At 31.5% G+C, this 12,606-nt stretch overlaps 1 protein-coding gene across 1 annotated transcript; it reads left to right on the top strand.

Moving 5' to 3' along the window:
* Nucleotides 1–421: 421 nt before the first annotated feature.
* MS3_00008243 (uncharacterized protein) lies at nucleotides 422–11,719 on the top strand (the record flags this gene model as incomplete). The annotated part of the gene is made up of 6 exons (XM_012945580.2): nucleotides 422–426; nucleotides 1,611–2,365; nucleotides 4,246–4,529; nucleotides 7,349–7,573; nucleotides 8,530–8,921; nucleotides 10,879–11,719. The coding sequence occupies 6 exons, from the start codon at nucleotides 422–424 to the stop codon at nucleotides 11,717–11,719; spliced, it is 2,502 nt and encodes an 833-aa protein (XP_012801034.2).
* Between the last annotated feature and the right edge of the window lie 887 nt (nucleotides 11,720–12,606).

The raw sequence follows: 12,606 nt of genomic DNA, 5'->3' as shown, positions 1-12,606 counted from the left end.
AACTTGCTCATAAAGCAGCGGTATATCCAGGGATCGATACTATCAATATACCTAGATTATGTAGTTTAAATCGGATTTGGGTAAACAAATGAACACAAACAGAAGACTTACATAATTGTCTCTCATCATATCACTTGATTATATGTACTCTGTTCTTCAATTAGTTCACGAAGGCTGAATCTATCAGTAATGTTTTTATCATTCACTAGGTTCTACCTCCCATTTTGTTATTTTTCCGTTTACTTCGTAATTGAGTGCCAAATATTTGAGTTTTATAGTCATTAAGGATTTTACATCATTTAGGTAGAGCTATACGCAACTATCTGTTACAAACATGTTCGGTACCTCACAGTCAGAAAATAACAAACGAGAAATACAAATATATGTCAGAGGAAATCAATGATGGCAATTACTTTTTAATATGAAGTATTTACTGATTTAATGATCTCCAAATGAACTTAAGTACTGGATATGATACACCTTTTAAGCATAGAAAACGTCTCAGAAATATTATTTGATTTTAAAACATTTAAAATAAAACTCACTATTCAGAACATTTTTGTTGAGAAATAAAATACAAATCCATGTTTTATGCAGAAGAAAACCTATACAAATAATCTTTTTTCCGTGTCAACAATAAAATACATTTATTTAAATGTTTTGTTAAAATGCAAACAAAACATTCCTTTAGATTGATCACATTTAGACTGAATTCATTACTAATATGTTACGATACTTAAATGTAAGTGTTCATTTTTCAGCACATAAACATCAAACATGTTTGTGATTTAAATCAAAAAGGTTTATACATAATCATGTGTTTATTGTTTAAGTGATAATGAATGCCACACAGATCTCATAAACATCACGCTTACATCATTTGTTTACATTTTCACATTAATAAGGTCAAGAGAGTTTTTGCGTTGTGTTCATTTTTGAAATACCTCACCTGCAGATCTAAGTTATAATTACTTTGAACGATTTTCATATTATTTTTAGTCAAAATACAAGCGTTGACTATACTTTTGTATTGAAGTAGATTTCATTAGAATTAGATAGAAATAAGAATGTCACGTTTTCTAATATTTGTCATCAAATGATCTCAGTAATAATTCTAGTAGACACAAAGAAACGAAATGAATTGAAAAGATTGTTAGATGCCTATTATGATGGACTTCGTAACACAAACACTGAATTTACATTTCAAATGAAAAACGTAGTGCATTTGAACATATTGAGAAGATTTCAAATACCACCAAAATAAGATGTTTCTCATCAAAACTCGTTTTCTTTTCCAATGCCCTATTATTTCATACATTCAACATCCTTCAAATTTTCAAATTCATTAAATTCTCAATAAGTAATATGGTCTTCAGTAGATGTAATCACAAAATAGTCATATATTTTCTATAAAACATAAAATCTACATTTATTGTTATTCCAAAACTGCATTTTGATAAGTAGCAATCAACGACTAGACGTCTGATGAACAAACTTAACATAAAATTACTGAGTACATGTTTCTCATTTAATTTACAATTTACTGTCAATCACTAACCTATTACATTGTCCTTGTGGTTTTAAACGGAATTTTTATTCACTTCGGTGAGATCGACAAGATCTTCAAAGCAACATAAACTTCTTGGAGACTTTATGAACGTTCTAATTGATGCACTCTTACGTTTGTCATGGATAATGATATTACTACCAAAATTCTTCCATTCACAAGCTCATGCAAAAGTCACCATTGACGATGATACTGGTTACTTTGTTGATCCACAAGGATTTATTAAATTATTTCATGGAATCAACTGTGTGCATAAAGTCGCACCATTTTACTTTCCAAAACTACTTGACCCTCATTCATTCAGAGTACTTAGAGATTGGGGAATTAATGTTATACGATTAGAATTCAACTGGATAGCATTAAAACCACAGGAAAACGAAATCAGTCGAGAGTACTTAGATATCATTGAAACGATTATCGACAATGCTGGATTATATGGAGTTTATATCATCATTGATTTGCATCAAGATGGATTATCGAAACGTCTAGGTGCAATTGATGCTGTGCCTAATTGGTTTATGGATAAAATAAAGCGACCACCATATTTATTTCAATACCCTTGGCCACTAACGAAAGATCCAAGTAAAAGCCAATGGTTTCTAACGTACGCCACATATGAGAGTGCACATGTATTTGAAAGTATATATAAAAATGTTTCAGGAATATGGAATTATTTTGCAGAATATTGGATGATAACAACTAGTCGTTTCGGGAAGAAAGATAATGTTTTAGGTTATAATTTGATAAATGAACCACCACCTGGAAATTTTTATTTAAATCCATTCCTTCTTTTGCCTAGTAAGTTGCATGAAGTTAACATTTCGCTATTCGTAGTATTTTGTCGAATATTATTAAAATTCTGAATAATGTTTCGTGATTGCTTTTAGTCATTGTGGCTCATTAGTACTGTTCATTGATTGTAGACTACATTCCATCAAATACGTTATTTTCATCTCACATTTTGCCTGTTGATATTTTGCTGAAACAGTTAACATAGAAACGGACTAGGTTCGCTTCTCTTTATTACTTTTCGGTGTAACCTCCTACGAATCAAATGTTCTAAGTTCCAATTAAAATGGAAAGTCCAATTAATTCATAAATCCCAGTTTCACTTCTGTTGGTTCGACTAAAGAATTATTGTCGCTTATACAAAAAATACAGGCAATACTGTTTCCATTGTATTGATCATTTCAGTGAAAAGGTACATCGGCACAGAATCTCAATACAATACCTAAATGACTAAAATCGAGAAATTCATTGCTGTCAGGTTACTTAAATGACGGTTTCGACTGCAACAGAGATTACGTTGGTTTCAAAAGAAATTTGCTGATTGATACAAATATATAAAACGACCACTTTCGTTTCATCTTGTCTGGAGTTTCACGTCGCTTTGTTCTTGACATTGTTCGGACGTGAAAATATCTCTCATATTTTGCAACATGCAATTGTGACAATATCTCACTAACATACAAAATTATCAGTTTAGAGTTGTGGAAACTGTCGACTTCCTATTGCAAACCTTGAAACACTGGATGGTCATCTCGTCTTAAAACGTGATTTTTCAACAGTGTGCGTCACGCTTGCAGGACCATGGATGCTCACTGCTGAGAAGTCAAATTTCAAGACTGGACGGCCTTCCAGTGCTTCCAGGTAACCAATGGTGATCTGACATTGGTTGGTTCATTACCTCAATAAAAATGAAATCGCAAAACATAATTATGCAATCTAAACCTGTGATTGATAATAAGCAGCTATCACATAACTCATACGTTTCATACGAATTGACAGTATTTGAGTAGTTCTAATGGCAATCAGATTCTAGAAGCAAGTGATCAATCGTAGCCATGGTTATCAATAAAATATTTACTAAAGCAATTAAACGAACATCTTATCATTTTTAACCTGATTCATCCAGAAATAACATATGGCGACTGCAGTATTGAATATTAGAAAGTAGATGACAAGCATAAAATATATTTTATCATAATGACAATTAATACCAACAGGTGAACTAACAACGAACAAAACGATTTGTCTATTGTCTTTAGCTATTCAATATTTTGTTGGTGATAATTTAGAACACATAAATAAATGGGCAAAAAATGATAGTAATATTGATCATAATGACAATCGTATTAAGAATAAAAAGATGTTATGTACAACTATGTTACGTGTTTATAATTTCAGTCAGTGTGATTTCGGAATTCGCCATCTTCATTATTACGATTATCACTCATTCTGTCTGTTTCTCGACCGTGAATGTAATCAACAAAACAGACATCGAGATAAGATCCGCCAAAATTAATTGACTTACTCATTAACCTATACTATGCATGATGCCATGTTGGGTGATTGATTTGTTCACATCGTTTAATCACAAAAGAAGACTTACAAATGAAGAACATTTGGTGATTATTAGAAGAGAATAGATTTCCCTGTTATTGATATTCTTAACTTGAATACAAACACGAAGGCATAGATGTAAGATGACCCATTTAATAAGTTCCCAGTAAAATTGAAAGAGCGTCGTGAATTTCATTACCAACCACAATCTATCTTCCCGAAAACATTCTGTCCGCAACAGATATGTTTATTTTTGTCAACTTTCACTTATATTCATTCTCAAAATCTATTTCAATTCTTACAATTCCGATCTTTTTCATTTTATATTCGGACAGATAATGCAGGTCACAGTCTCTTATCATTTTATGATTATTTGGTAAATGTTATTCGCCAAACAGACAAGAATACATTGATATTTTACGAGAGTGTAACTTATGGAATATATTTTCCATTTGTTAATGGAATACCTGGTACTGGTATCCAACGTGTTCCCGGTTTATTACAAGATGAGACGGCCAGAAAGAAGAGTGTATTATCTTATCATTACTACTGTTGGTTATTGGAATCGACACCATCTACAGAGAATATGCCATCATGGAAACGATATTTGTGTGATAAAGTGAGAGTTCAATTACCTGGTTTATTGTTTGTAACGCATATGCATTCCAATATCTCAATGCTTTAATATCAACATTAACCAACTGATATTTTTAGCATAAGCTAACTGGCTTTCATTTTATTCGTAACTTGATTATCGGACTTGACTGGAAAATGTTTAAATCTGTTGTCACTCCTAATAATATTTTCTAAATAAATAAATGATTGGATCTATATTCAGAACAGCTTCATTCAATCAAGTTAAACGTCGAAGGACCGCTGACCGAAAGTATTTTCATAATAAAATGCCATTTACATTTCACACCATATCCTGACGTTAACCCGACAACTATTCACTGCTCTGTAGAGAGTGCTTACAACCCTACCAGAAATCAAACCTAAAGCCTTAATATGTCTTAGCGAGTGCGTTTTCAGATCAGCACTTTAGCATACGATGATTGTCAATTTAGCTTCAGTCAGCTGAATTCATTACGTTATTGTCAAGCCCAAAATTTAATTATTTGAACAAATTTCATATAGGAAGAACGCCATTGATTATTGGATGTGAGTTAAGCAACATAGAATCCTCGATATTCTGTTAAGTTTTTGCAAGCACCAATCATGTGAAAGTAGGCTTTAGCTTCAGTAATTGATACCTCTCTTGAAAATATTATAAAAATGAAGCATTAGATCTGCTGAGATTTTACTCTTGATCGCCTCATTATTAGATATATGCCTTTCTAAATATTTCAACTAATGTCGATCATGATATTAAAATGATTGATTGACCACTCGAATCCTTTAGACCATGAACATTTGTTTAGTCGTAATTCTGAGGTGCTTCACAATTTTCACCTTTAAATAGTTTATTAATGCCATTGAGTTACTCGATGACTTATGAAAAGAGTTATCTGTTGGTTTTGGTTTGTTAGTCCTTGACAGAAATTTCGAAGCGAAATTATCTCTCATCTATGTAAACGTATGGAGTTATTATCGCACACGTTTCATTTATATAGCTGACCATTTTCAATACGCTTATTAGATATGTAAATATTGACTAGGGAAATAAATTTGAGTGAACTCAGGCAAGTACTTGTAGCTCATTTTTGTTCCCGAAACCACGTAGCACACTAAGAAATTTCGCTAGATCCGAATTACAAATCGTTAAGCCATATCGACGTTGAGATATTTGTCATCTATGACATTGCATGATCATCGAGCGCCATCGTGAATTGACTTAACAGTAATATTTAATGAGTTATATTTTATGTTAGGGGTCTACATTTCCATTTCCTACCTTCAGGGATAAATGTTTGTGCTCTAACATCTGTTGTAATTGTGTGTGATTACTCCTGAGGTGTTCCGCTATAAGACAATGATTCATATAAATATTTCTCGTTCTATGTAATACATTCACTGTTGCTGATTCTCTGTGAAAACCGATCCGCTGACAAAGTATAGATTGGATATCAAACATAGAAATGATAATATTAATAATAATTAAAATAATAACAATAATGAAAACAACACCAAAACATTCACGTACTTCAGAATTTATTTACTTAGAATTGATTGAAAAACTTCCATAAACTAGCTCATATTTATCAATTACCAATCACCAATTCATTTATTTTCACCATAAAAATACTCACAGTAAACAATATGATGATGAATAAGTTTGCAAAATTGTTAGAACGATTGTGTACTTTGTAATTGATTAAAACAAGTTAAATAAGATGAGAAATTTCTACATTCCTTCTATACAGTAATAGCATTTATGTTCTATGAATCATCCTAACTAGCAAAAGTTATAGTAATGGGTGTGTCTGAAGTTGGGCGTAGATGAATAAACAACAATGACGAATAATTCTATACAGCAATGATAAGTATGGATTCTGTCATCTTTGTATTCTTGAGATATAGTGAATTAGCCAAAACCACCTATAAACTAACAGTGGAAGTGTAAATAGAAGCATTGGATTAATATGTACTCTGTGTTACCTTTCAAAGTAAAATTAGCTATTTTGTAGCTGTGATTAAACTCAGTTGTTTATTGAAACCCATTCATAAACACCATAGGATTTTGCACGCAAATGTACACATGTTCTGTGTTGACACAATCTCCAGTTTATGAAGTAAAGTGAAATTCTAATCCGATTATTACATCGATAGATACAAGGGGAAGTGCAATTCTACCCTGTTATTCGCACCAACCTGTATGACATCAATTGTAAAAATGAAATTGACAAACACGTTATTTTGTTTAATCGAGCACCCATTTGCGGTCTGCACATACTGAATGTATGATATTAGGCAAAACAGTGAATATTTCTTTTAAAATACAAATGGTAGTTACAACTGATATGGATAAATGTTTAATGTGTCCTTAATAAATGATGAACTGATTGGGTTGAACAAAACACCAGAAAACAAACTCAACTTAATTAAATTACTGTAGAGTAAACTAGGAATGAAAATCTAAACACTACGATTTGACATGAAAACTGTAATTAATAGTAATAGGTGCTAATCAGTTTATAAAATAAATGTTTGATGATTGAATGAACTGACATGATGTGATTTCATGAATACACTAACAATCAATGTATTCAAACCGTCCTTCATACTGTGTGGAATTTCATAACTAATTTCATTCTTCATATATTTGTGGTGATTTCTGAATTACGGCTCAGTCATAAATGTAATCAGTGATAGGTCAATGAACAAAATGATTAATGTGTTATTGCTTTGACGCAGTGTATGCAGTTTATTGTAGTCTAGTTTTATTGTAATAATCATTCACATACTTAATCAATGTTAACATTGATATTGCTTGTGTAGCTTCTCTTGAATTATGCATTCAATAATGCGAGAAGTATAGTTAAATACACTGGTGGAGGACGGTTTTTAACAGAATTCGGTCTGTGTCTTCCTGATGGCAATCCAGATTCAATAAATACGGTTGAATGTAACGCTGTGATGAGTGCAGCCGACAGGAACTTCGAATCCTGGACTTATTGGGACGGAAATGAATTATTTCCCAACTTAATTGTAGACAACATTTCCGTAGGTCTTATTATTGATAAAAACTTTTTTTGCATTTATGTCAATTTTTTATTGGAGTCATTTTGTTCTGCACGCCAAACGAATTTATAATTTTCATTTTGGACAGTACTATCAGAATAAATTCAGGAAATAAATGGTATTTCCCATACTCGTATTGTCGTAGACGAGAACTCAGGTGGGGAAATCCAATTTGTCGTTTAGTGCACAATCACACAATGGCTTTGCAAACTATAGAAATCACACATATATAACATTTACATTATTTGCCTCTCTCGTTTGTTTGGCTTTGGATAACTTCGGAAAACTCCAGTATTAGGCAATATCAGACTTTCGTTAACCATCTGCTGTGCTTAGTGAAAATATTTTCATCATCAGGTTACGATAACCCATCTCATGAAAACAAATCGGGAAAGTTTGTCATTAATAATAATACCCTAATGACCAAAGCGCAGTAAAATAACAATTGATTTAAAGAATTCAGTTCGCTTCGGATAGTTTTTTTTTCAATGTCATTTGCGATAGAGTTCTAAAGTAAGCTTATGAACAAAAATATATGGTCGAAAATCATCAACAGCTGACTCCATTTCAGTAGTGATATTAATTTTAGAAGAGTCATTTTACTTCTTACTGCAGTCACCTAACTACTTAATCATTAGTCTTTGATCATTCATGTATGTCAGATACGATAAAACACTAATTAGTCATGGTTCCTTTAGAAATATTTAAATAACTATTTCATCCTAGAATATCTCTCCAAAGTTTTCTTACTTCCTTTGGCTATCAAGCTATCAGGTCATGATTTACACTGTCTTCAAATTAAATAATTTGTATATGTACTTCACATTAATGCAGTAGCTTGTTTCATTTCGTTATTTCATGACAGTAAATAGTGAGTTCAAATACGTTGTATATTGCTTATAAAATTAAGCATTTATGTTATCTTATTCACCATGCAGTTGAGATCATTCAGTCGTACATATCCACAATCAACTGCCGGTCAACCTGTCAAACTGAGATTCGATGTCGATTCAGGTGTGTTTTATTATGCTTTTGTACCCACACAGAAGTATTGTACAAACGTGGACGCAGCATTGTTAGTTGCAGAGATTTTTGTTCCAATGTCGATTCATTATCCATATGGAGTGAGAACCCGTTTTGTACCAGAACAATTATATTATAAAATGTATGAAAATAATACTAATTTAATGTTTGTCTATGCACCGTGTACGTTGATCAACACAAATATTGAACTTATGGAAATAACGATCATACCAAACCAAACACAATATAAGCATTCAGACAACAATTATAGCCATTTACCAACTTATTCGAAATCTGTATCAATATTGTTAATTGTGAACTCCTTGATATTTTCACATCTTTCAACATATTTTGACTAAACTAAAGAAATATCACATGATAAAATTTGAATCATTACTGTAATACACCTAGACTACAATAAACTGCATGCGTTGCGTCAAACTAATAACACATTAATCATTTTGTTCATTGACCAATCACATATTACATTAATGACTGAATCGTAAGAAATTGTGAAAAAGCAGACGTTCAATGTTCTCCAATTCCAAGTGATTATCATTACGTTTACGCTCAAATGATTATGACGTACAGTTAAAATATTTAGAAAACTTCAAATACCACAAAAATAAAATGTTTCTCATCAAAACCCATTTTCGCTTCCAATGCCTTAATATTCTATATATTCGACATGTTTCAAATTTCCCTATTCATTAAATTATCAATTGGTAACGTGGTCTTCTGTAGATGTGATCATAAAATAGTCACGTATTTTCTATAAAACATAAAAGTCTGTATATATTGTTGTTCCAAAAAATGCATATGTGGTCATGATATGTGTTAATCAACGACTAGATTGATAGGTTAAATTCCTTATCAAGTCGTCACACAAGATTCAGTTCATCAATTTTTTATTGTTATAGAAATATAAGACGTGGTTACATTTCTTCTCATAAGCACTTGATTCATCCAAACAGCAAGAATATAGCTACGCATACAATACCCACTTATTGCCACTTGTAACTCACGGTAGATGAAATTAACTGTTAACTGTACTGAAGCATCAAATCACTCAATTGATATACGCGCAAAATCGAAGTTCACGAATCAACGATTTATCAGAGATAGCGGTTCTTTATTGAATAATGTACGAACATTAGTTACACACCTCAACTTGTGAGGTGTCTGAGGCGTTTACCATGTCCTTTTGTCTGAAATAAGAAGGCTTTGATAGTGCAAAAGTGACAGCCGTTGGCTGTGTCATAACTTCATAATGGTTTATTAACAAGCAGAAACGGAGCTAAAAGCAAGTAATATGGAAACTATTGCGTTTAAACAAGGGTCAAACGACCGCGAGAAATTGCGAACAACTGATACAATGATTGATATAAGTAATTATAATGATAAATACAATAAATGTTATAAGAATATGTAAATATTTCAGAGTATTACACGACCAACTTGCGTTACAACATAAGCGTAGAAATTGCTAGGAATACTTCTATTTACTAAATATTAATAAGTACTGAAAAATAATACGTAAAAGATTCGAAATGAAGTGAAGTGAATAAGGAAAGAGAACGTAAGACAGAAATAACAGTAACAGTTTATTCAAAGTAAACATACATTTTATTTCTTGGCTTAGATAAAATAGAATGATTCACCTTTTGAAACAAATAATACCAGCTTTTGAAGTTATTTCGGTGATTTAGAAATCTTCGGAAAAAAGAGTACTGATCGAATTTCTGTATTCTTTGTACAGTACAGTAGTTAACCAATTAACACTAATCCGTAGCTCATTAGGATGCTCATTAATAACGATTGTATTTGATCGATAATTTGTAGACATTGCTTGAAATTTCAGCTTCAAATTACTTGTAACAAATTAAGCAACTACTGAAAATAGAATGATTAGCTAACTATTAATTTTTAATTAACTTTGATCCAATGATAGTTTGATAATTTATTTGGAAACAGCCCTTAAACCCTCAAGGTCACTGTGACATATATATAAGACCAATTAGACCATTGTAATAAATTAATCACAGTAAACTGTAACCATTTATAGTTGTCTCATTTAACTTAAATATCTGATATATACCATATTTATCTTCACTCCCATCAGTGATTATAAAGTTACTTGTACTTGCACTTGGCAATAAATTACTGAGTATATGTTTCTCATTTAATTTACAATTTACTGTCAATCACTAACCTATTACATTGTCCTTGTGGTTTTAAACGGAATTTTTATTCACTTCGGTGAGATCGACAAGATCTTCAAAGCAACATAAACTTCTTGGAGACTTTATGAACGTTCTAATTGATGCACTCTTACGTTTGTCATGGATAATGATATTACTACCAAAATTCTTCCATTCACAAGCTCATGCAAAAGTCACCATTGACGATGATACTGGTTACTTTGTTGATCCACAAGGATTTATTAAATTATTTCATGGAATCAACTGTGTGCATAAAGTCGCACCATTTTACTTTCCAAAACTACTTGACCCTCATTCATTCAGAGTACTTAGAGATTGGGGAATTAATGTTATACGATTAGAATTCAACTGGATAGCATTAAAACCACAGGAAAACGAAATCAGTCGAGAGTACTTAGATATCATTGAAACGATTATCGACAATGCTGGATTATATGGAGTTTATATCATCATTGATTTGCATCAAGATGGATTATCGAAACGTCTAGGTGCAATTGATGCTGTGCCTAATTGGTTTATGGATAAAATAAAGCGACCACCATATTTATTTCAATACCCTTGGCCACTAACGAAAGATCCAAGTAAAAGCCAATGGTTTCTAACGTACGCCACATATGAGAGTGCACATGTATTTGAAAGTATATATAAAAATGTTTCAGGAATATGGAATTATTTTGCAGAATATTGGATGATAACAACTAGTCGTTTCGGGAAGAAAGATAATGTTTTAGGTTATAATTTGATAAATGAACCACCACCTGGAAATTTTTATTTAAATCCATTCCTTCTTTTGCCTAGTAAGTTTCAAGTATGCAATATTTTAGTAGTATTGTTTTTGAACATTTTTATCATATTGCTTTATTCATTATTTCATGTCTTTTGACTTGATTGAAGATTTTGTTTTCTCTTGCAAAGAATTCATTCAAATCAATTGATTCTGAAGTCGTTTAATGTTTATTAATTTCTAAATGAACCAGGTTTTGACTTGTCTGCTCTTTATCAGCCTTTCCACTAAAATTATCATCTTAAATCTCAATGAAAATAAATAACGTCAATACGCACATCAGTGTCCATACTTTCACTTTTAAAAGTGCACATGTTTTTGTGATAAACTAATACAGAAATATGTTTCAAGAGTATTGTGGTAACTTCATGTCGTATCACCTTTGCAATAAGTTTACATTACAAGATTGGTATGTCATTCAAATAGTTTACATATTTCTTTTACATCAAGGTCAATTTAATAAATATCATTAGATATTATTTTTACAAAGTGAAATTTTCCTGCAGGAATCGGTACTCACTTTTCTTAATGTATTTTAAGGAATGAAAGTAGCTCTAAGTATTCAATCAGTCAGATGGTTTCCAATCCACTCTCTTTGTTGACATATTGCTGAGATAGTTAATATTAGAGGTAACTAAGTTCTCACTATTTGTTTTCTATGAATTCTTCTACTAAGTCAAATGTTCAGGTTTTAGCTAAACTATGGAGTGAAATGTTATTCAGAAGGGTTAACGCTTATTTATAACAATTATTTACAACATATTTTTAACCTGGATTTTAGTAATTAGACAAAAATTCAGCAACAATCACACCCATAAAAATTGATGGAATGTGATTAAGGTTTTATTAAAAATAAAGTCATTCAAAACTAATTAAGATGATTTTGGAAGTAAAAGGTAGATCATTTTCTTTACATTCAGCGTAAGCATATATCGGTTTTTCAGGCTAACCCTTAGAGTTAACAATTGATTTGGTTTTGACACAAT

Source organism: Schistosoma haematobium, chromosome 6 (assembly GCF_000699445.3).
Source record: "Schistosoma haematobium chromosome 6, whole genome shotgun sequence".
Classification (NCBI taxonomy): domain Eukaryota; kingdom Metazoa; phylum Platyhelminthes; class Trematoda; order Strigeidida; family Schistosomatidae; genus Schistosoma; species Schistosoma haematobium.
The sequence above is the reverse complement of the archived record's forward strand: the minus strand, read 5'-3'. Positions and strand labels throughout refer to the sequence as shown.